General features: G+C 41.4%; 2 protein-coding genes across 6 annotated transcripts; one reads left to right on the top strand and one right to left on the bottom strand.

Annotated features, from left to right (window-relative positions):
• Positions 1 to 1,718: 1,718 nt before the first annotated feature.
• mthfr (methylenetetrahydrofolate reductase (NAD(P)H)) lies at positions 1,719 to 8,753 on the bottom strand. Of its 5 annotated transcripts, none has more exons than XM_026368597.1 (12): positions 8,644 to 8,753; positions 7,884 to 8,145; positions 7,532 to 7,770; positions 6,707 to 6,817; positions 6,436 to 6,629; positions 5,017 to 5,267; positions 4,450 to 4,584; positions 4,120 to 4,300; positions 3,405 to 3,587; positions 3,206 to 3,307; positions 3,002 to 3,121; positions 1,719 to 2,561 (listed from the first exon to the last, which is right to left on the bottom strand). In XM_026368597.1, exons 2-12 carry the CDS (start codon positions 8,129 to 8,131, stop codon positions 2,346 to 2,348), a joined length of 1,980 nt encoding a protein of 659 aa, XP_026224382.1. In that variant the 5' UTR covers positions 8,132 to 8,145; positions 8,644 to 8,753; the 3' UTR covers positions 1,719 to 2,345. The 5 variants fall into 5 exon arrangements, with proteins under 5 accessions (XP_026224382.1, XP_026224383.1, XP_026224384.1 ...); XM_026368598.1 differs by having other exon boundaries at positions 7,884 to 8,142; XM_026368599.1 differs by lacking the exon at positions 8,644 to 8,753 and adding an exon at positions 8,379 to 8,505.
• A 1,857-nt stretch (positions 8,754 to 10,610) lies between these two features.
• On the top strand, positions 10,611 to 22,446 carry clcn6 (chloride channel 6). The gene is made up of 23 exons (XM_026368660.1): positions 10,611 to 10,719; positions 11,510 to 11,569; positions 11,674 to 11,739; positions 12,087 to 12,152; positions 12,270 to 12,336; positions 12,539 to 12,645; positions 12,796 to 12,922; positions 13,169 to 13,236; positions 13,429 to 13,487; positions 13,588 to 13,720; positions 14,115 to 14,228; positions 14,642 to 14,808; positions 14,966 to 15,077; positions 15,171 to 15,300; positions 15,919 to 16,072; positions 16,436 to 16,592; positions 16,735 to 16,841; positions 17,710 to 17,896; positions 18,411 to 18,571; positions 18,733 to 18,889; positions 20,263 to 20,370; positions 20,481 to 20,606; positions 20,704 to 22,446. Exons 1-23 carry the CDS (start codon positions 10,645 to 10,647, stop codon positions 20,782 to 20,784), a joined length of 2,589 nt encoding a protein of 862 aa, XP_026224445.1. The 5' UTR covers positions 10,611 to 10,644; the 3' UTR covers positions 20,785 to 22,446.
• The last annotated feature ends 2,826 nt before the right edge of the window (positions 22,447 to 25,272 follow it).

Here is a 25,272-nt window from a genome sequence, read left to right as displayed (position 1 = left end):
GGACCTTCACCTCACTGCTGTGTTTTCTTTGTGAGGTGAAATTAAGCAGCTGAGTTCCGTTACAGCTCGACTGACGTTTGGTGAAGTAAACACACAGTAAGTTTAACTGTGAGTCACAGTGAGGGAAACAGCTGACACGTGTACACTTGTACACTTGACACTTCTACATGTACAACACGTTTATCTGATGAAATGTTGCACACAGAGAGCAGCCTCCTGATTACACCTTCTAAAAAAGTCTGCTCCTCACACCAACCGGTCAAGGCAGATGGCCACCGACCCTGAGCCTGGTTCTGCTGGAGGTTAAACTTTCCTCACACTCTCCACTGCTGCCTGGTGCTGCTCAAAGGGGATTGTTGGGTTCTCTCTATGAGTTTTTAAAGTTCAGCTCTTATGTTATGATGTGGTGCTACAGGAGGGGATGCTCTCACTGAACCTAACGTCTGGAAGGACTCCTGCTCACAGAGGATAAATCCTGTTTATACTCTCGAGCCAGCAGCACATTGACAATGATTTAAAAGGATGTCATATTTTTAGGCACCTGATACATTTGCAGCATGAATGTGAAGTGAACGAACCCGAGAGGTCAGCGAGTCTCATGACTAGATTTACACTTTTAGTTCTGAAGTGTATTTTATTGGCTGTATTTTTGTACTATTGTCTGCTTTGATCGATGCCTCTCAGCTGGCAGTGATGAGGGCCTGTCATTAGTTACAGGAATTTTTCTATGCATTGTGAATTCTGAATTATTTTATCACATTTGTTGATCTGGACCTCATCTCTGTTCTGCTTTAATCCAGATTTGTCTTAACTAGACCCCTGAGCCAGAACCTGTATGAAGCATGTCGGAGAGTTCAGGTAAAACACGTAAAACAATGCAAAGGAGATTGTTTCTTTCAGTCTTTTGTGCACCCAGGGACCCACTTGGTAAATACATACTGTACTTGCTTAGCATGAGTAGTAATAATATTACGTTTTATTCCTATTAATATTATTAACCACTGAGCTGCTGTGTGAGATTGTTGATGATGTTTTTATGACGAACTTTATGTAAAAAAACATTTCTGTAATGACTAAGTATGGAGAAAGATCTATTTATAGAAATAATTCTGTAATAGATAAAACAAAAGTTTAAAATTTATGGTAAGGGAACAGACATCATCATGGATTCATGTGTGTAAAACCATCAGAGTGTGTATGAATGTAATAAGAGAAGTATTTCAGTCCTAGTTAGGTTTTGTAGATCCCTGATGAATTCATGAGTCTGAGTCCAAATAGGTGAAAAACAAAGTGGGATGTCCAGAAAACGCCATGACACACATCCGTGTTTATTTTGATCTTAGGTTGCTGTGCCCACAACTCGGCACCTTTCCACCTGGGATGTAGGTCTGTGTGGTAAAGGTGCTGAAACCAATCTGGACCACAGCCTCAGGTCAAGGTACCGCTTCCAATGTGCGATTTATTATCTGCATCACCTCACACCATTTCTCTGCACGCTGATGATTTGTACGTTCACTCGTTGGCAGGACGAGTTACTCAATGTGTGGAAAATCCCGTCGTGTCATCTGACTGCTGCAGTGTCGTGTAATGTCCCAAGGCTGACCTTTGCACTTGTGGTTACATATTGGTAGGGCTTTACTGTGAATGCCTAATAAGTCACTGTATGTCTTCCATCAATACTCCACATTCATTAGGAACAGATAAATATGTGCAGATTGTACAGTACTTAAAACTATTTAATGAGCTTCAGAAAGCAAGCAGAACAAATAAATAGGACACACATTTAAAACAACAGCTGGTAGATAGTGTAACAATACAGTCATGAGCAGCTCACACTGTACACGTGACTGTCATTAACATGAGATTAAAAACCCATACACAACATCTAGACTAGATTTCATAAAAAATCATTAATGATTTAATCATAATATTTCATTTCAGTTATTTTCTTATGAAAATAAAACATTTAGTGAAAAATTCAAACTACTATCACTCTAAAAAGTATAAAGCATGTTCACAATTTGTCTCGTGAGGGTTTCTCTGTTTTCCAGAGAGATCTGTCCAAAAGGGAAAAACCCCAAACAGGTGTGTAGTTTATCAGCTGGGAGTGCTACAGAGGATCATGATGATCACTAATATTTAAAAGGTGTTTTGTGTAAGGCTCTGGTACATTTTCTGTTGCATAAATGTTAAAAACATTTTATAAAAAGTCTTTGAAAAATACAGTGAAGCACGTTTTACTCTATATTGTAAATAGCAGCTTTCATAGACGATACATAAAACATCAGCCGTCCCAAAGTGTTCTTACATTCCCTAAAGACGTCGTTTGACAAGACTGATTTTATTCACACTGCTCTGTCAGTGAGCGGCTCTGGAGGCGCGTCGAGCAGCTCAAACATGTCACTGATGACCTGCCACAGGCAGCTCTCCAGAGGGAAGTCGTTGTCCACCAGATTGACCAGGAAGTAGTTGTCGTGAATGTACTTGATGATCATCCGCGAAGGTGACTCGTCTTCGTAGAGTTTGGCCCACTGCTCGATCCACAAAGCAAAGGCCTCGTCCTGAGGAAAGCACAGGGAGAGGTTTGGTGATGGGGAAACTGTGAGGAGTCCAAAATATCTATTCTGCTTCATTTTGTTTTCTGTTTTCAGGTTAAATTGACTCTGTTTAGAGACTTTTAATAACAAAGAGTCTTAACTAGAACTAGAACTAAAACTTTGGTTTAAACAACTAACACTTTCTGCAGCAACAGTCAAATTTTGACCTCTTCAAGTGTCACGATTTCTCACACTGTATCCCACCCTGTCTAAATGTTATCCATTTAATTGTGATAAACTTTATGTCATTTTTATTACTAACTTATCTTCTTTTATTTTATTAAACCCCAAAAGAAATCCAAGAACTGTCTGCAAGCTTAATCACAAGCCAACAAATTCACTCCCTTCAACTTCTGAGCTTTTATTCCTACAAGAACAAGGAAGCAGCACAATCTCCGTCTCACCTTCCAGTACATAAAGCTGACTGGGTCCACCACAGTAGGCTGAAGAATCTCCCTGCCAGGGAAGATCCCCCACGTCACTGCATTGGGCTGCAAGTCGGTGGCGTTGGTCATGTTACGGCCCTGCAGCGAAAGGTTCGTGGTGACATATTAGTGACGTGTTCTCACACCAACACAGAGCGACGGATGGTTTCTGATCAAACTTACGTGCACATTAACCATGTGGTAGTTGACACGTGGCTCATACTTCTTCAACACCTGCAGGAGAGCATCCACATTTTCACTGGAGGTAAAGAACTCCAGATAAGCCTGGTGGATTTAAAACAAGAGCATTAAAGCAACACATGAGACAGAAAAACCCCACGACTGCTGTTAAAGGGACCAACAAGGACAAACGTGCTGCAACCTTCTGAAAGACGTAGCCTCCCGCAGGTCCCCAGCCCACTACAGGGTCTGTGGAGGGTTTTCCATTGATGTTGGGCTGGGAGTTGATCGTGAGGACCCCTCGTCGATTCACCTTCTCCAGCTCATCATTCAGCAGGTTGGTCTCTGGGGCCAGAGGCTCATCGTTCCAGGGCAAACACATCACCTAGAAGACGGAGAAACACAGTCTCGTATTTGATCTCAGACACTTGTTGGTTTAAAAGAAGTCCTCATGTCTTTGTAAAGACAAACTAGACTCTTCTCTCGTTTCCAGTCTTTCTTGTAAACTAGGCTCCTCACATCCTGACTCCAGCTCTGTACTTCACACATGTCTATAGGACACCTATGTGGGCTAATCCCACTTGGGGAGACCTACATGGACACAGACAACAGGTGCACTACAAAAGATTATGTCGACTTCGAAAGACGCACAAACTGTGCTGAACATTTGCAGGGACTCAGGTTCCTGAGCTGAATGAACATGAGAGTAGAGATTCTGCCCAGACTCACTCTGGATATTAATAATAGGATTAGCTACAATATCAGCTCGCTAACATCATAACACACCTGGATTAGCTGAAACACACTCAGACCTAAATGTCCCAGCATCACTCCTCACAGCAGAAACTTAAAACATGCGTCAGTTTCACTCCCTGGTTTGTGAGTCTGTTAATCGTCACCGTTCTTACTGTTCGTACCTTGTGTCCGCTGCGGTTCGGCTGGCCTGTGATGTAGCAGGTGAAGACCTCATACACGCTCTCTTCGTTCATCAGTTCTTCTCCCCACATCTGCAGCAGCGCGTCCTTAGACGACTTGCTTTTCAGGTAGAACAGGTAGTAGTCGTTTAACTCGCCGAAGGCCGGAGATGAGGAGTTACCCCTGAACGCACCAGTAACAACAAACTGTTCAGTCATTTCTCATCAGGTGTCGCCATTTTACTCCGATTCACAGACAGTGACTCTATTTAATCAACTGATGAAGATAATTTAAGTTGTATACTGACGTTATTAAGCAGTCAGTGATCTTACCATCTGCCGTTGGGGAACTCATCCCAGTCCTGGGTTCTGTAGATGTAGCTCTTGGGTCTAGATGCCCAGAAGATGGGTCGAACATCCTCTACCTTTCGTTTGGGGTGGGCACTCACCGCCCAGGGTAGAGGTCGTCTGGCAGGGAAAAACAAACATGACACTGAAGTTCAACCTTCTCGGCTGCTCTTTCAATGAACCAGATCATCTACCAGACTCTGTTGGATGTTTGTTGATTTTTACATTTCTGGTTTTGCTTTCACCTTTAGGGGTAAGTATGTGCTATGTTGGCCGTGTTATTCCTCTGGAGGAATGTGACTTAGGTGTCAAAACATCCTTTCTGGCTTTAGCAGGACATTTCTGACCTTAGATTGGTAGTTGTGGGGAGATCTCCCATCATATATAACATCATAGTTTGGGAATTTTTCTGGCCATGACCGACCTTTAGATATAGAACCATATTTTTGTGGAACTTCTGTAAATGTTGTTGCTTCATTACTTGAATAAGACCCAGCTACTGTACTTCTAACTTTAGCTTCTGTGTGCAGCAGGTGGTAGACGATGTCTGACCTGGGGTCTTCTATCCACAGTCCCAGCTGTCGCAGCACCTCCATGGTGGCGACCTCTCGATTCAGCGTGTAGAAGTGGAGGCCTGGTACCCTGCCACTGTCCAGGAGCACGCGGCACATCTCTACCGCCTGGTGGATTCCGTAGTTACGGATGGCAGCATCGTTGTCTTTGATGGGCTCAATGACTTTGGTGATCTCCTCTGGAACCTCGAGCTTTGACAGCTTGACAAGCTGACGCAGGGACTGGTAACCCTGGAGAGGAACAGGTTAAAGTCCAGCTTTACATATACTGACTGGTCTGTTTAGTTAATAGATAACACGACAGCATGTTCCTTTAATGGTTATGAATGTACAGTACACAGGCGGGCTTCACTCCATCTGCAGTCTGTGGGTATCTACGAGTACCAGGTCGTTTCTCCTGCACAAAACATTCAGGTATCTGAGGTATTTGAGTTTCTGTTGTTTATCAGCCAACACTGATATATTTGAGATATCAAGCTATGATATGAACCCAGCAGGTGGCAGGGCAAAGTGGCAGCAAAGGCCTTGCAGCAGTAGCACAGCGAACTCCTTGAACTCTGGCTACTGGCAAAACCAGCAGGATGGGCCGCGCTCCAGGAAGTCATTAATCTAACCACTGTCATGATGTTTGCTCCACTTCATTTATCTGACAGCTTTGGATTCTCTGCAGATGCATTATGATGCATTATGTGGTATTGTAGTATTGTGATTATCTTCACTTTACCCTGTGAAACATTAATGATGTCGTAAGTTTTCAATGCAGCACGTTCACTTTTATGTATTCTGTGTGACACTGATACTGTTATTTACAGTACGCAGGAGATATGAGTACGACTTCCACTAGTGCTGGTATTAACCACACTAATAAGTATTATATTAGCAAATGTGCAATCCTCTCAATTTAGAATCTGCAAATATTTGTGTGTCGTGACTCATTTTCTATTTACTATCAGTAAATCTGAGTCACTAATCTGATCCTTACTGCACTGTACAGCCTGAGGCTGTGTCTGAAATCACCACAGGTGGTAAATTACACATATTACACATAATACTGCTGTTTTTGTTGCACAGTCTGCAGGTTACAACAGGTTTCAGTTATTATTTTCACCTGGATATGTCAAACTGATCTGAACTAAAATGATCGTCTCGCCACTCAAACAGTTGTTAGTGATGCGACGACAGTTTTAGAGAGTCTGACATCTTAATTTACTGCGTGGACATTACACAGGGAGGAGTGAGAAGTGCAAACACCCACAGGGAGAGATGGTTAAAATGATCCTACTGTTTCTTCAAGGTGCAGGGTGGATGGATTTCCCACTATGACCCCATCAACCTGTCATTCCTGGGTGATAATGAATGAATAAACAACAACTTGTACCTATTCGCTGCAACCAGTCACCTGTATGGGGAAGATTCCAGGTAGGATGGGGCACGTGATGCCGTTCGCCCTGCAGTCATCCAGAAACTTGAGGAAAGTATCGGCCCTGAAGAACAACTGTGTGATGACAAAGTCTGCTCCAGCATCCACCTTCTCCTTCAGGTGCTGGAGATCCTCGTCATAGCTCTGCGCCTCAGGATGGCCCGTCGGGTAACCTGAACACAGCAGCACACTTACATACACAACACTTTAGATGAAGCTCAGCACCAACCTCCTGCTACAGAAAACATACCAGCAACACAGATGTCGAAGTAGTCGTCGAACTCTGATCGGATGTGTTTGACGAGGTCGACGGCGTAGTTGAAGCCTCCCTCCTCCTCCTCCCAGTCTGATCCAATTGGGTCTGTGGAGACGACACAGCATCATGTCTCAGCTACAGTACGTGTCCAACTCTGTAATCTTATGTTTCTGCTACTCTGATGTTGAACCGTTCACAATTGTTCACCACATAGGAAACACCTGGATCAGAATCACAGCTGATCTATGCAGACAAACTCAACACTGGGAAAAGTGCAACGACCTGGTTATGAAAGCGCTGACATGTGGTTAATGCACAATAATACATCAGCGTTTACTGCCTGATTGCATTTTCTGTTAAGAATCTAAGTAACTAGTTAATCAAACGAATGTAGTGAAGTAAAAAGAACAACATGAACTGGTTGGTTTATAACATACTGAGTCTTTTAGCTTGTTTTTGTGTTTTGGACATGCTCTGCTGCAAAACTGGAATTTCCCTTTGGGCCTTATTATCAATCTCTCCATCCATCTCCCTAAAACCTGATCCAGTGCCAGCATTTGTTTTAGTTTTGCCAGCTGACAAGAAAAAAGCAAAACGTGTTTGAACAGTGAGTGAAACTGTATTAAGATGGATCCATCCGGTGAAACCGATACACACACGCAGTAAAGTGAGTATTTGGGTCACTGTCAGGGACAAAATGTCAGGATTTAAACCGTATCTATCCCTTTAAATAACATTTAAATGCCCTAAAACACATTGGTTTTGTCACCATTTGTGCTTTTTCCAGCTACTCCCATGTAAACAAAGCTGCTCTCCTACCTCCTCGAAGTGCCATGATGTTCTTGAGGCCCAGGTGCTTTGCCTTGGCCAGGTGGCCGCTGATCTTCTCCTTGGTCTGGTTGCAGCAGGTCAGGTGGAGGATGCTCTCCAGGCCGCAGTAGTTGACCGCCGTGCTGGCAATCATCATGGATGAGGTTTCCTTGTCCGAGCCCGGGTCACCTGCTGGGTGCCAGGTGACATCGATGAACAGGGGCCCTCCGGCACCCATACGGTCAAATCTAAGGAAAAGATCCATGCAAATGTAAAATGATCTTAGTCAGGACACAGAGCCTCTGTATGGACGTTCAGGGGTCAGTGCAGCACAGGGAGCACTCATCCTGTTCTCACATGCCTTGAGATGAGGTTTACAGCTCCCCCAGCTGTGCGGGGAGGAAAGAACTCCAGCGAGAACCAGCGGTCTCCGGACTCCATCCTCCTCCGCATCTTGTCCCGCAGCCTGTCCAGCCGGTCTGCATCCAGCACCGGCGTGGAGCACCGGGAGCTCTCCTTGGAGCTCTCCCCGCCGCTGTTACTCGCCCCGCTCGAGTCGCTCTTGCACGACTGCCAGCTGCCCCCCCCTCGCTGAACCTGGTTCACCATTATGTCTAATTCTACTGAGGGGAAAAGAAGAATTAGTCGCTAATTTTAAATATTTAACCAGTTACTTTAACCACACAAACAAACGCCACACCAAACTCTATTCAAAATGTGATTATATGTTGTTGACCTGATTTCTGGATCACTTACAGCATAAATTGAACGTTAAACAACAATAAACAACAGTACAGACACTTGACAGAATAAGAGTCAAATTAAAATTAAAATCACACTTTAAAGCCCACCATACCATCACCTAGTTTGCAGGAAAAATAACGCTTAAAATGGCTGATTTTAGAACGGAGTTTGGTGTTGACGTTGTCCTTCTCTCACATGCATGAAAAAGTGAAATAGCAGCAACAACTGTTTCCAGCCCCCCCCCCCCGACCTGTCCTGGTCCCCACAGCCCGTCTGTCTATCACCCCGACCCCGCAGCAGGTTTCACATTAAAGGGCAAACTGAGCTCGGAGCGGCTACGCTGCGTTCACTGTCTGGAACAAAGCGGCTCGTCCCACCTCTCGCCGCTCGTCTTCCTGCTGCCTCCGTCCCGGACTCTCTGCTGCACAAGACCGAGCTTCAGCTGCTGCAGCGGGGGAAACGTGGGCGGCGTGACCCGGGGCCCTGCGTCGAGCACACGGTGCTGAGTTTGGGTCGTGTGGGAAAACCTGCTGTTTACTCGTCTCTTTAATGAATTTCTTCTTCTCTTTTCTTCTTTCTGTGATTAAGGAACAGAAACAATAAAACATCCATGTTTTCCCTGTGATAGATGAAATAAATGTTTATATTCTCGGAGGATTTTTAGATGTAAATTAGGAATTGTAGAATAAATCATTTAAGAATATTGTATATTTGATATATTTGAATAGATTTTTACAATTTCATGGTTTTATATAGTTTCATATTTAATTATTATGTAAATGTAAATTCTCGGTTTTGGAAATAACTTGAATGAAAAAGATTGTTACACATGTCATTAAACCCAATCCTGCCCCTAAAACTCCACTTATTCTGCAGATAATAATAAAACACACTTTTCTTAGTTTTGTGTTTCAGCATTAGGCTCAGTAATAAGTCAAAGTAATTTTAAACTATGCAATAACAACAACAACAACAACAACAACAATAATAACAATAATATTTATTAATTGCAACTATGTCTTATCAAAATTAAATGTGTGTCAATCACACGCAATTTAGGATAATGTTGTTATTACAGATTAATTCATGTGTAAAAATTACTAATGTAAAGATGGAGGTAACTAACAAAGTTTGTACACAGATCTACAGAATTAGTTGATTTTTTTAAATCTACATTTTCACAGTAACTAGTAACAAAAACTTCCAAATAAATGCAGTGGACTAAACGTGGAGATACTCAGGTAAAGTATCTTCCCGTAGTGCGTAAATATGGTCCCTGAGTAAATGTACTTAATTACTTTCCACCTGCCTTCAGGCTAAAAGTGCACAGAATATCATTTTACGTATTTTTTCCAATGAACACTTAATGCATCATAGAGTATTTGTGAACATCAGTTTTGCGCCGCGTCTGCGCAGAATCGACGAGCGGCGCTGGTTCTTCTTTATGATGGAAAATAAAAAACTCTGAACGTGATACAGGTCGAATGAGGGCAGCAAAATAAAGAAAAATAAAGAAAAATAAATAAATGATGTGTCTTAAAACAAATTCAAGGCAACGAATTCCTTCAGCAGAAATTTTATTTGAGATAACTTATAAATACCGTTTTAATAGTGTACTTGACCTGATTCAAACTACCAGTTCGACTCTTTAAATTTGTGTCTTACACTTTTCTAATGATTTTGGCATCTTTATTTATTTTACTTTTCAGTTCATGTATTTGTTTTTCTGTGTGACAGCCATGTTCCCAGTTCTGTTACAAATAGATAATTCCATATACTATATTACAGATACAGATTGTATTAGACTGCAGACAGTCTGTGACTGTTTGAGTTTAAAACATGATAATACCAGTTAAACAGATACAAAATGAAAACATAGTTTGTTTAATAATTATTTATGTAGTTTGATATCAAATCATTCTTGATCAGCTATTTTTTAAATACTGTGGTTCATCACGTTTGCGTCATCAACACCATCATATAAACAACAGAACACCTTTAAAACAACTAGTGCAGAGTACAAGCTTGATGTTTTATTATAAATCACTATCTATTCATGAAAGAGTTTTCTTTTATTTTAATACAGGTTTTGCGTAAATTAAACGCAGTTTTGATCATTTGGAAAACTTTTCCGTCTTTGGCGTCACATGACGTCGTGTTGCATTTAGCAATCATGGGAAATTTAACACTTCTACAAAGGAAATCGCTGTTATTAGCAGTTATTTTAGAATCACTTTTAGGTGCAGTTTTCACATCACACTGACTGTAAAACAAGCTGATGTGCTGCCCACTAATGTGTTGTTTTTACGTTTCTTCATAGATTCCATCAGGGTTTTTTTCCCCATTGCCCCCGAACGCAGCATGACACAACAACGAAGATGGCGTGTTGTGGAAACTGTTTCTGTTGCCAATGTTGCTGCAGAGAAGAAGAAACACGGACACCAGAAGAACTGGTAATGAACTAAATAACAGTTCTGCGCAGTGGGAATCCGCTGATTCCTTTCGGTGCACTTTGTTTTCCCGGAGCTCTCTGAGCCTCAGCTTCTTGTTTACCTGCTCCACCCTGCAGCTCAGTCACTGTCTGCTGTTGTCTCGTAGCTTTTACCATCAAGGTGCAGAGATCCTCAGTCTGTTTACGATGTTTTACCGACAGCTGGACTGGAACAGACCATAATGTTTCCTGTGCACCTTGGTTGCTGATTTTCCTTATGCTTGTGGGGAAGACGCTCTTGGACCAAACCCCGCTTACAAATCTTGCAATTTAGAGACTCATTTCTGTTTAACAAAGCTGATTATCACAATCTAAACCGTTTAGGAATTAACACGGTGCCTTTTTAAATCCTGTATATATGTGTTACACACCACTTCAGCATGTTTCTGTGTTTAACTACAACCTTTATGGTTGACTCCCTGTTATACCACTACATTATCATCTCCTTCCACCAGCTCAGCTCAGATTGTATCAGTAAACCGAAATTACCTGCAGACCATGTCATTATCTTTAAACCTTGTGAGCTTTTCCCTGTCAGCTGGTTTCATTTGTCAACTGTGAATTTGCAGAACATTCAATGGAGTTTGGTGGTTCTTTCAATTATGCAGCAATCATAGGATTTGCTTATTATTAGTTAAACTAAATGTTCATGTTGTTTAGCTGCTTTTAAATCTGGCCCACTGTCTAATCCCTCCTGTGCTCAATATGTCAGTATGATGTACTGTACTTAGAATATTCCTCTTTCCCTTTAGACAATACTCGGGGAAATCCGAGATGAAGAAGATGAGATTCTACCCAGAAAAGACTATGAGGTAAGAAACCAATGAAAAGCCGTCATTAGGAGATGTTGATGGGTTCATGCTGCCTGGTACAGATGAGAGTTAACGGATGTCTTTATTTATTTTGACTTTAACAGAGCTTGGATTATGACCGCTGCATCAATGAACCATACGTGGAAATACTGGAGGGGATGGATAACAAAGTAAGACATTGCTCAGATGTTTGTTCAGGTCATTTTGGGTCAAGCTACCAAAGCCATGTGTGATCCGTAATGCACTACAGTGTTCCTGTAGATAGTTTCATGACCATAAATGTGTCAGCTGCCCTTCGTATTAGAGTTGGTGTTCTGCAAGGGTCAATTCTGGGGCTCCTTTTCTTTATAGTTTATATAACTTCTAAGTGTCTCGACAAAAACAACTCTGACCTCTGATTTAAAAAATCTGTCATAAATTCTCTAATAAAGTCATAAAGTCTATAATAACAAAAAAAAGAAACTTTGAAAAAGAAGTTTCATATTTTTCATGTAAAATATTTTCTGTCTGCCATTAGAAAACCAAAAAGTATGAAGCAGTACGGTGGATGATGGTGTTTGCTATTGGAGTCACAGTGGGTCTGGTAGGTGAATTTGGGATATTTGTTTTAATATTTATATTAAAATAAATAAAATATTTTTAAATCTTCACCAGAATCTAACATGTTACAGATGAAAGTTGTCTTCATGTGTTGTTTCAGGTGGGCCTGTTCGTGGATTTCTTTGTCCACCTCTTCACCAAAATCAAATTTTCTGTGGTTGGTGATTGTATCCTTCAACAATCTGCTTCAGTTAGATGAACTATTTACAATATAGGGACCACTCTATTAGGTACACCTGCATATCCTTAAGCATCAGACGACTGTATCTACAAAGATAATAATGTTAACAGAAAGGTGTTAAAGTAACTATGTTTAGTATTGTGGTCCTCAGTGTTGGTGGTTATTCTTCCTTAGCCGAACACGTCCAGCTGTAGAAAGGTGCAGTGACAAAGGCTGCCTCCCTCTGTCTCTGCTGGAGCTCCTGGCATTCAACATGAGCTTTGTATTCATTGCCAGCGTGTTGGTCCTCATCGAGGTAAGACCGCCCACAGGAGATTTTTTCTAATCCCAACCTGTTTGTTGTCATCTTGAAGCTGTGAAAACTTGTGGTTTTTGCCCCCATTTCAGCTCAGTTTTATTTTAAATGTGTGTGATACCTGACAGTGCACTAACCTTTGTAATCCAGCCGGTAGCTGCAGGTTCGGGGATCCCAGAAATTAAAAGCTACTTGAACGGAGTGAAGATTCCTGGAATTGTCCGGCTGCGGACTTTTCTATGCAAGGCTGCAGGAGTGTTGTTCAGTGTGGCTGGAGGTAAAGTTGCAAAGAGACATGTGAACAATAACAGTGTTTTTGGCTTCATAAATAACAACAACTTTAATACGATAATTGAATATTGGTATTTATTCTAAGCAGTGAAGTTTGATCATTCAGTCAAAATAAGAAGGTCCTGGAAATTAGATTTTGAAGATTTGTAATCTGAAGTTATACAAAAGCAGTGACAGTAAATAATGAGCAGGTGGATGGACAGCGCCTCTTACTTGGTGTGTGTCCACTCAGGTCTGTTTGTGGGGAAAGAAGGTCCGATGATACACAGCGGAGCCATCGTGGGAGCTGGTCTTCCTCAGGTACGTCGCTACACATCACCGCTCACCTTACTGAACTTGACTTCAGCTGAAACAACTCAGATCAAAGGTTGAGATCAGATTGTTTGATTTGAATGAGCAGAATCAGATTTATCATTAAGTTGAAAAATAACTTGCGTGGTCCGTTCACAGTTGGTTTCATTGTGCTGATCAGATGTTGTCTCACCGTATCAGTTTCAGAGCATCACTTTCAAGAGGATCAAATTTGATTTTCCGTACTTCCGCAGTGACAGGTGTGGTGCTCATTTATATTACTGAAGTGCTGCACAGCTTCACTGCTTTCTTGGAAGGAAGCATTGTGAAGCTTATTATATTGTATTTGCTGTTCTGCAGGGACAAGCGAGACTTTGTGTCAGCAGGTGCTGCTGCTGGTGTGGCTGCTGCCTTTGGTGCTCCCATAGGTGGCACCCTCTTCAGTCTGGAGGAGGGTTCCTCTTTTTGGAACCAGGCCCTCACTTGGAAAGTGGTACGTCACATTATCCAGGAAACACCGCGGTGGTTAAGATGTTTCTGTCCTTTCTACTGAATGTAGGGAGTCGAATCGAGTTGAGCTCTAAGGGTGATAGTGTCTGTTGTTCTGTGCAGGTCCAGACTAAAATATGTTCTATCTGGCCATGAAGACATTCAGGTTCCCACGTTTATTTCAAGCTAAGCACAAAGCACCACAGTCTGCTGTGCGGACGTAGTGTTTTTTATTTTTCATATGTAGAACTGATCAGTTTCCCCTGCTTCTGTGCAGAAAAATGAAATGAGCACATGATGTAACATCCTGGACTATGACTTTCCATCAGGAGGTATCTATAAGACATGAAGATAACCATTTTTCTGTCTCAGCTCTTTTGTTTTGTCTTCTGTTTCAGCTCTTCTGTTCCATGTCGGCCACTTTCACCCTCAACTTCTTCCGTTCAGGTATCAACTTTAACAAGTGGGGCTCCTTCCAGCTGCCTGGTCTGCTCAACTTTGGAGAATTCAAGGTAAAGAGTCCAGCACTGAATTTAAATCCATTATATATTTAAGGTATGACACGTTTTTATTCATTAGCCTGATATTTTATGAGGAAGTAAAAGGTAGCTGTAGACACAAATTGGTGTCAACTTTTACCTCAAAGGCAGCCTGATCTCCAGTAATAATCAGTTTGAACCGTATCGGTCTGGATCCACACACAACACAGTTCAGAACCAGGGACCTCTCACTCTGCTCAGACTCTACTAAGCCCCCTGTGTTCACCCACTCATGTTCCCTATCCTTCCATCTTCTCCAGTCTAACTCCCCTGCCTCCAGCCTCTCTTCCTCTTAACTTAACTTCCTGCTTCTCCGGTTTTTGGTTCTCTGTTATTGTTTTTTTTATTAATAAAGTCCATGTGTGTGTTTGCTGCTTGTCCATCAGTGTCCAGATGGAGATAAGAACTGCCACTTGTGGACAGCTGTGGACCTGGCCTTCTTTGTCCTGATGGGGGTGGTGGGTGGCCTGCTGGGGGCGCTCTTCAACTGCATGAACAAAGGCTTGGCCAAATATCGCATCAGACACATCCACCCAAAGGCCAAGTTTATGAGGTGACTGCTACGTCTCCTGTTCACACGGGGACTACAGTCCGTCTCAGGACTGAACATCTCGTCTGTCAATCGAAAATAGAACTGCTTCAATTAAAGTTGTGCTTTGGAAACCGGACATGAAATGTGACACTAATCTTCTTTTGCTGCTCTTTGACAGAGTTTTGGAGAGTCTGCTGGTTGCCATGGTGACAACAGTGGTCATATTTGCAGCTTCCATGCTTTTGGGTGAATGTCGTGAACTGTCCTCCCCCACAACCCACAACACCACGGTAAATATCAGCTCTTTACTCCGTCGGGACAGTACTGAGTCCACTTCTGGGCAGTGATCACTGCACGGTAACAAAGGTTTGTTTTCTCTTTAGGTGTCGAGCAGTGAGGACATCAACTCAACCGTTCGTCAGTTCTTCTGTACAAACAAGACCTACAACGACATGGCCACGTTGTTCTTCAACCCGCAGGAGGCTGCCATCCACCAGCTCTTCCACCAGGATGGTGAGATCTGTAACAGCTGTACTGTGTGTTTGGTAAATTGTATTGTTTTCAGACCGATTGGTTCAGCAGTGACAGTGATGTTGGTGTAGTGCTCAATCATTGCTGTGAACTGGGAGCAGAGCTGGAAGCTAAAGCTTTGGATTCAACAGTTGACTTCTCTCACATCTGTCACAGGGAAGAAATCTGAACACAAAGAGTGGCTGTAGTCACGCTGAGGAGTTCTGACATCCGAAGTGAGCTCAGAATAAAGCCAGGCGCTGGTTAGAGTTAGAAAGTGTTGCTGGAGAAGGGATGTCTGGACTTACTGTCTCCCATTATGTCTTCGGCCCAGATAACAACTAGAAAGTGGACGCATCTAGTGGTGAAGGCCAAGCTCCGTTCTCCCAATAAGTCTCCTCTGGGGAAGTAAAGTGTGCACTCTTTTAACAAAGCAGATTGTTTCCCATTCTGCCACCTTTTTGTTGTTGTTTCCTCTGAGTGTGGGTTGTTAAGATCAGTAGGAGGAAGCATGAAACAGAAATGACCAAACAGAAATGACAATGTTCCTGACTTGCTCTGCTTCAGGTAATCGATCGTATACTGTGTTATTTACTGTCATCCTCTACCTAATTCCCTCAGGTACCTTCAGCCCTGTGACCCTGTCTGTGTTCTTCCTGCTGTACTTCCTGTTGGCCTGTTGGACCTATGGCGTGTCCATACCCAGTGGTCTCTTTGTCCCCTCGTTGCTATGTGGGGCTGCTTTTGGACGTCTGGTTGCCAACATCCTCAAAGTGTAAGAACAATTCTGCAGTAAATTGTCTTTTAGGTAATAAATTATTTTACAACCAGGTTAAGTAATGTTACACTGATCCATAGAGGGAATATTGAAGAACTTCATCAAACAGAATCAACACTGGGACGGGCAGATCCACAGCCCACATGGTGGAATCTGCTGACTGGGAGATTTTCAACTTTGCTTTCTCTGAGCTTCTTTCACTTCCCTCAGTGTCACAGTGAGACAAGAAACACTGTCAACACACTCAGTGAGACAGACTGTGGCTAAAGCCTTTATCCACTTCATCTCGTCTCCCTCCTGTGATCACACATTCCACATTGATACTGATGTTTTTTCTCCTGTGTGTCTGTCCTCTGTTAGGAAACTGGGAATGGCCATCTACCCTGGGACGTTTGCACTGATTGGAGCTGCCGCCTTCCTCGGAGGCGTGGTCCGAATGACCATCAGTCTGACCGTCATCCTCATCGAATCCACCAACGAAATCACATATGGGCTTCCCATCATGATCACTCTAATGGTACACTGTCTTACCATTCTCCTACACAGTTTTAATTCATATCATTTCCATTCATGTCTGTCTGCATGCGTAGACATTTTAGGATACAGTGATTTACTTCTTGTCGGATTCATGTGGAAAATGGTTTTGTGTTTATTATCAGATCGCCAAGTGGACCGGAGATTTCTTCAACAAGGGCATCTACGACATCCACATCCAGCTGAGAGGAGTTCCACTGCTGGAGTGGGAGACTGAGGTTGAGCTGGACAAGTAAGACTTGTTGTTTTACAAGACAAGTCTCTGTGTCTGTCCTGTGTCCATGTCTCATGATCTGAAGCCCAGATCCTCAGGTTTGCTGTGGAAATGCAGTTAGGTGAATTGGTGACTGAGGTGCCTGTAGGATGTGATTGTGTACAGTTTGTAGGTTTGATGTTCATCAGCACAGCTGTTGAATTTTCATATAACCTGTTATCTAAACAACTGGTGAGAACATGCCAACCAGGGGCCATCCAGCTGTGAGCTGGGCCTTTCTGCTTCTTGTGAATATTTTTCTCACACATAAAGTTTCACTCTCATTAAAACATTAATGTCAAAGAGACAGAAGAGGACAGAAGAAAGAAGAATGAACCTCCAAGTGTTTAACTAGAGTGAACCCACTGTTCCATACAGTAGATCCACTGATTTCATTTGATGTAACCAGCACCAGGACTGTTGGGAGTGTTGGACACTCACAGACTGTGAAAACATTTAATGCTCAGTTCAATTCAATTCAATTCAATTTTATTTGTAAGGCCAATTACAACAAGTTATCAAGGCACTCGTGAGGTTAAGACTACAAATTTTAACAAAAATTATAGAGAAAACCACATCCCTTTGAGTTAGCAACAGTGGAGGAAAAACTCCTTAGAGGAAAACAGCAAACCGCTCGTGCGCACGCCTTGACCGGTTGGGGTGAGTGGAAAGAGAAGAGAGAAAAGAACAGCAGGCAATAAATCCTCAGTTAACTTATCGGGACCATCTGCTCCTGCCAGTCCTCTCCTGGTGTCTTCATTTAAAAATATCATGCTACTGAGGCACACAATCTTTTTGTTAAGTCTGATTCGCACAATTTTAAACTCAATTTTAATTTCTTTTCAAGACTGACAGCCAGCGACATCATGGAGACCAACTTGACCTATGTGTACCCCCACACCCGGGTCCAGTCTCTAGTCAGCATCCTGCGCACCACTGTTTACCATGCCTTCCCCGTGGTTACTGAAAACCGTCAGAACGAGCGCGACTTCATGAAGGGAAACATCCTGGTCAGCAATAACATCCGCTTCAAGGTTTGTGCTGTGATTTAACCTTTTTAGTCCGTCACATACAGACGGAGCTGGAGTAAGATTTGGAACATCTCTGATGGTGCTGCCACCCTGCAGGTCGAGTAAAGTACCCTGTACTGCTAATAAAGTCCTTACACACAGCCAGTAGATGGAGGTAGAGGTCTGTATGTAACCTGCCTCTGTCTCTTCTCAGTGGAACAATCAGCAGAGCTGCACTTCAGAACAATTATAGCAGAGTCGCAGACAAAGTAGTGAGTTTGGAAATTAATGCAAACTGACGTTTAAATAAAGTAATAAAAACACCGAGTAAGAGCAGAACTGTGCTGCAGTTTCATAGTTGGCGTGTTATTAGTTTAAGCCATAGTCTGTATGTACTGTCTATGGTTCAAGGACATTGTGTTTGTCTAAACTTGTGTGTTAAGATTTTCCTGATTATATCGGGGGTCTGGTTTGTGGATGTTGGAATGGATCTGGGTCCAGAGAGTGCACCCCACCTAACTTTTACTGTCATATGTAGAAATCCAGTGTTGTGACCCGTGCGGGGGAACAGCGACGGCGCTGCCAGTCGATGAAGTCGTACCCATCCAGCGAGCTGAGGAACGTTTGTGATGAGCAGAGTGCAGTTGTGGAGCCTGCAGAGGAGGGAGAGGACCTGCTGCAGCAGATGTTAGAGAGGAGGTAGGACAAACGCACAGGTACACCAGTACACAGTTAACTAAGGCCTCCGTAATTTAATACTTTATATAGTATATGCATATATCAATCACACAAACCTTACTTCTGTCCATGCCATAGTACCAAACCCCTGTAATTATTGTATTGTTGCTGTCCACATGCAGACACGCTCCCTACCCCAACCTGTACCCAGATCAGTCTCCAAGTGAGGAGTGGACCATGGAGGAGCGTTTCAGACCACTCACCTTCCACGGCCTCATCCTGCGCTCCCAGCTGGTCAACCTGCTCATCAGAGGGGTCTGCTACGCTGAGAACCAGTCGGTACGTCACACACACACGACTTCACGTTAACATTTACTGACTTAGAGGCAGCACGACAGCTGTGAAGTAAGTAAGAGTTGTAAAAGTTGGATGAAAGTCATAGATGCAACCATAGCTCAAGAGGATGTCTTTACTGTAAAATGAAGTAGATACAGATTTTACATGGTTATCACAGAGAAACTACCCTGTAGCACTTGGTGTTTGGTTTCCATGTGTTTGTGGCCTTGTATGATGTAGGTATATCACTTGCTTACATGAAGGTATAACCTGTTTATTACTTTAGTAATTATCATGACAGTAGTTACATTTTTTTATTAATGACATAATAACCCCGTTAAATAACTGTAATATTACCCCAGTTACTGTGTTATTACTAAACATTCATGTTAACTAGAGGTTAACCTGCTATTACTTTGATATTCCAAAAATATTACACCACTATCACCGAGCTGTAAAGTTCTGCTAATTTACATTATGAGGAACCCTACGGGACATTACATCCCACAATGTGTGAGTCAAATTGTTGTTCTAAGCCAGGAGGAGCTTTCTCCAACATAGACACAAGGTTTTTAATGTTGTGGAAACTGGCTGTGGCTTCACCATCAGAAGATCCATATGTCAAGATTTGTTCTCTGAGAGGTAGAAAAGAGGCTTCTGACAACAGTCGGCTGAAGACTGAGTTGTACTGGTCTCAGAGAGTCGCTGTCTCAGGAAGGGAAACGAAGCTAAACTGGATGTGAGAGTCTCTGCTTTTATTGCCACAGATGAACCTAAATCATTCCTCAATCAGACTTCTAACCTAGAAACAGTTCAGAATTGTAAATATTTGTTCTTCATTTTACGTCTTAACTTCTTGGGTCTAAATTCTCAAACTATCTGAATATTTCCAGGTTTACAAGACAACAACAAAACAATAAAGCAACAAACAACAAATTAAAATAAAGTGTTTCCTGTAATTTTACACCCAACGTGATTTTTTTTAAAATGAAACACAAGTTTTACTTGTGTAACTGAGAAAGCAGCTGTGGGAACTTTGTTGTTGATACTGTAGATAATTACCACAGAACTGGTCGTTGTGTCACTTTGTATTACACCAACAGCAAATGGCAGCTGAGTGAGTAGACTCCAAGCATCTTGGACTGGATGGTGGATTCTGGCTGTCTCTTGTAACTTCAGACTAACTGCATGATGCTGAGGTCAAGGCTCTGAAGATAGTTCTGCTTGACTGGTTGTGGTTTTGGGCTTGTTGTAAAGATGCAGAAAGAACTTGGGAGCTACTAGGTGGCTCCTGGTCTTACTGATGGACAGGTTCCTGCAGGTTTTACACAGTACTGTGCATAAAACCAAATGTCTCTTCATTCCATGCATCGCAGAGCGCCACTCAGCCCAGGTTGTCCTACGCAGAGATGACTGAAGATTACCCACGTTACCCTGACATCCACGACTTGGACCTCGCCCTGCTTAACCCCCGCATGATAGTGGTATGAATGATTTCAACACTGAGTTAGAAGAAGTGAAAGAAACACATTTTTTTAAATATTTAAACAAAAATCAGAGGTGATTAAAAGTCAAATATTCCCTGTATCTGCAGGATGTCACGCCCTACATGAACCCGTGTCCCTACACAGTATCACCCAACACCCGCATCTCCCAGGTGTTCAACCTGTTCAGGACCATGGGCCTGCGACATCTACCCGTGGTCAATGCTGTAGGGGAAGTAAGTTGTCACTGAGAAATAAAAACTCCTTTCTGTGTTTCAGGTGTGAATGCAGTTTATGTTGCGCGTCTAATCGCTTATTTATCATCTCTTTCAGATTGTTGGAATAATAACAAGACATAATTTAACACACGAGTTCCTTGTTGCTAAACTGCGACAGCACTACATCACCGTTTGACCCCACTCAGGATGCCGTCCTCCAAACCTAAACTCTGTTCAGCATGGTCCTGAGCTTTAGCCCGTGTCCATTCCTCATTACGTGTAGGCCTTCACACACACATACAGGACAGTTGCAACCATGCACACATTCCCTGAGGTACTGTTGTGAAAATAATTCTCCAGTAAGTGAATCCTTCCCGTTGTTTTCAGTGATGTTTTCCATTTTCAGTGTTGAAGACTTACCAGCCTCAGATCCACTAGATTCATCGGTGGCCATGTTCATATGTATAGAAATGTTTAAAAACTCACAAACACCCCCTAAAAGGATCATTCATTCATTCTCACTGTGAGCGTTTCAGGGACTAGTGTGTTATTGCATTAACTAATTTAGTTTTTATTAATCGTTAGCATTAAAACAGGGTAAGCTTTAAATTGTGTGACTAAGATAGCCTCTGTTTTGTTGATTGTCTCAACATTAATCACACTCATTGAGCTTCAGCTCCACATTTTTCTGCCTGCGCAGCACTGAAAATCTAAGACTTGACTAAACTCAGTGGAACGATTTCATGACAGAATGTTTCTTTTTGTATCTTTTGATTTTGCTTCATCGTTGTTGTCACTGTAGCACTTATTTTTCTGTCGTCTGTACATTTTAATTTACTGTGAAGTAACTGGAACATATGCACTAAAAGCAGGTCAGTATCCCGTCGGCCTGCAAGACTTCCGTCGTTCTCGGGAGAGTTCGCTTGAAGACCATGTCGTTTCATTCCAGGTCGGACCTACAGTAACATTTCAGTCTGTACACACATTGCAATTGTTTTGCACTAATGATATGTGGTAATATTGTCACAGTCATTCAGTCTGTTCAGTATTACAATGTGCCTGGGCTAAGTCTTGATTATAACAACCAAGGTTATGTTCTGTAACAGGGAATTTAAAGGACAGGAAGAGAAACTGCACAAATCCTGTTTTAGTTAAACTGTCTAAAAATCACTTTATCAGCATTATATTGTATCTGTCTGGGATTTGTGTTAATATATTATTGTGTTGTCATTCTTAAAAGTTGGAGCAAAGGCAAGTACAAGGAAGTGGAGTTTACTGATGGACAGTTCTCCACTTCTGCATGTCTGGTAGATTATTAACAACCACTATGGCAGATATTTACATTATGTACATTGAGCATTCCTTATTATGTTTTAAATCTCTGCTTTATGTTTTATTTAAGAGATTATTTTTATACAATTTTATTTTTATGATTTGCTGCCTTTGCTGTGTATGATTCAGTGTTACATTTCCTAAAGGCTAATTTTAGTATTGCTCACTTGTTATTTTAGAATGATAATTTATATGTTATAAATTTTAAATACTACATATTAAGGTCGTGTGCACGAGATGAGATTAGGAGTAAAGGGGGGGATTGAAGCCACACCTGAGGGACTGTTTACCAGATACCTCCTGTGTCATATGAAGTACCTGGAGATTTAGACAACACCCTGTGCTTGGTTAGGAATTCGTAGTTTCTACAAACGTAGAAAACTGGCACATGGCAAAACCAACCAGAGACCTGTGTCTTGTGCCTTTTTTATTGTTCAAATAAAGCTCCTTCTGTTTTGTCAATCATACAAAGAGTGACTGCATGGCTTTTGTATAAATAAAAGACAGATGATGCTTTAATACCACATCTCCATGCAGGTTTGAATATTTCGTATTTTCATTAGAGCTGCAGTAAAAAGAATTCACCAATTCAGTGAAAAATGATTTTTACACTTAATAATAAATTGAGAAAATGACCATTTGTTGCAAGTGTTAATTCTGAAAGCAGAAAATTATAATAATAGTAATAATCACTAAATCTAAATATGAGTGATTTTAATGTGTACTGTTAATGACAAATTAACATATAATTACATATTAAACGATCCAGTATGTTTAATTTGTCAGTCTCTGGTCCATATTTCACCAATTCGCATTATGTATGTAAAGAAATTTGCAATATGCACATTTATTTAGTCTTGACCATTTTAAATGAATTAATTTCTTTTTAATTAATCACTTAAATAAATATGTTGCAGCTACCGAGTTAGATAATTCACATGTCGAATGAAGACTGATCTAAAATACAGGTAAAGTGTAAAATAAACACCTCACTGTGCAGAAATATGGTATAATATAATAGTCTAGCAATTTATCGCATTATTACACATGCAAATACCTGCGATTTACTAAATAAGACATTTGAAGAAACGAGGATTGGAGGATGGAGAAATGCATCAAACATTTCGGCTAATGTTAGCTTAGCACTTAGCAAACAGGTAACTGCTGGTCAACCATCGATGTAGAAGAACCCAGGAGGTCAGTGAGTAATACAACCTGTTGTTCTAGTATAATTATAATAAATATAAACTCGTTTAACTTAATGATAAGATATTGACTCCTCTCAATGTTAAAAACAAAGAACTTTAGCCTGATTTTCTGAATCAAAACAAAGATGGCGGCCAAGCGACACAGTTAGCTAGGTAGTTGCAACTCGAGGAAACGGTTTAAAAGATTTTCTGGTGTAATCGAGATAATTTCTGTTGGAAATCTAATGTTTAATTATCACCAGAACAAAAACTAAAGTGTTTTAAACGACCGCCTTGGTTACACAAACTTCGCTGGTTAATAAATGTTTAGAGGAAGATGCTAACGTTAGCATTGTCTCTGACAAACTGGGGCTAGCATGAATGAAGCTAGCAATAGCAGAGAACCGTTCTCTACAGTAAACTGGATTAAAACACATGTGCGGTCTTCAGTGACACAGCCAACAACATCTTACAGTGTCTGGACCATGATCTGACAGATTATCTGGATTATATAGAAGTTAGCTCCATATTAAGCTAAAGCCACATGCCTGAACTTCATGGTGTGAGCTGCAACGTCTAACTTTAGCATTAGCCCACACATGGTAAGAGATAAAATACTGGTTATTAATAACAGTAAATTATGTTGTTGCTAAATGTTATTGTGGATTGTTTTCGACTAGTAATGTCGGCTGATTTTGGTTTGTTTAGGTGTGGTTAATTTGCCCTTTGCCTTGTTATTCTGTTTGGCACATCTCCAGTTGTCTTTCTAAATCTTTTATTATAAATTATTGTTAATTTTAGTATCACCTTAGTAGGTTTAAAAAGCAGGAAAAATGTAGACAGGACTAGTCAAACGGTTTTTTGTGCTGTATAGTGCACTAGCTATAATTTGACTGTCATTAAAGTGATTTGTAAATTCATAATACTGCAACAGTTTAATTGTTGGAAACAGGAAGAAATGAAATGTTGTTTTCACCTTGATAAAGACGCCGTCAGGTTGAATCCAGTCAACGTTTTAGCTAATATGCCTGACTTGCTCGACCTAATGCCTCAAGAACATTTTCTTGTGTGGACATATTAAAGGAAGGCAAAAATAAATCACACTCAACAGCTATAATACTGGGAAACAAAGCAGACATATGAGAGCACACAGAGCGCGTTACCCATCCAATGAAAATGACCTACACAAAACCGTTTAACGATCAAGTAGAGCATAAAATTATCCTCTAATGTTTTGAATTTCTGAGAAAATCTATTGATTGAATTGAAATTGCTGCAATCAGCAGGAAAATGGTGCCTAATAGTTAAAATTTAGTGAACCTGACATAAACATGTGTAAGTAAATAGTAAACTATCAAAACATGGATGGTGTTTGCTTGTGTTTTATTGCACCAGCATTATACAACCCAGCTCTGCTCCCTCGTTACTGACCAGGCTTCTCTAACTTGCAAGGTAATGGGCATTCAAAGCTTGGTGTGCTATTTTACCTGACTAGCCTTCATGAACAGTGGCAATTCACAAACTCATCCTACTCATGACTGTTATTTAACAAGCACAATGCCAGCATCCCGAAAGTGTAGCAACTAAAAACACAGCCATTATATTTACTTCCTACTGTGGCATGATAAAATCTGCTATACCAAGAGCAGTGATACTAATTATATAGTTAATCCTTTCTTTTGTTAATGTCAGTATTAATGCCTGTCTGTTATTACTACAAATATTAGTAAAGGAAGCTATTTTATAAAAAAACAGCTGCTATGTCAATTAAGAGTTTACTTTCTTGAGCTTCCACCCAGTGACATAAATTATTAAAGTCAGTACAATGAAGGCTGATTAATTGATATTTGAATGTACAGTAATAGCTGGAGGGGAGTCAGCTGAGCGTATCAACCACCATCAGTGGTGGTGGTTAGATGGTGTGTTTAGAGACACAGGCCAGATCTGGCCCTCATCTGAAGTCAGTTATTTATTCATTTTCTGCCTGCCTGTTTCCACTAACCCTCCTGTCATTTCAGATCCAGTCGTTCACACCTGCACTGGACTAACTCCAGACCTTTATGCCTTTTCTATCATTCCTGACACCCACCTGCTCATCTGTTCCCATATCCCTATTAGCAAAACCAATTGTAAGCTGTGTGTTGCTCTTTTATTCAGTCATCACA

The sequence above is a fragment of the Anabas testudineus genome, chromosome 7 (assembly GCF_900324465.2).
Source record: "Anabas testudineus chromosome 7, fAnaTes1.2, whole genome shotgun sequence".
Taxonomy (NCBI): Eukaryota; Metazoa; Chordata; class Actinopteri; order Anabantiformes; family Anabantidae; genus Anabas; species Anabas testudineus.
Note: the sequence above shows the minus strand (reverse complement) of the source record. Positions and strands in the feature narration are given on the sequence as shown.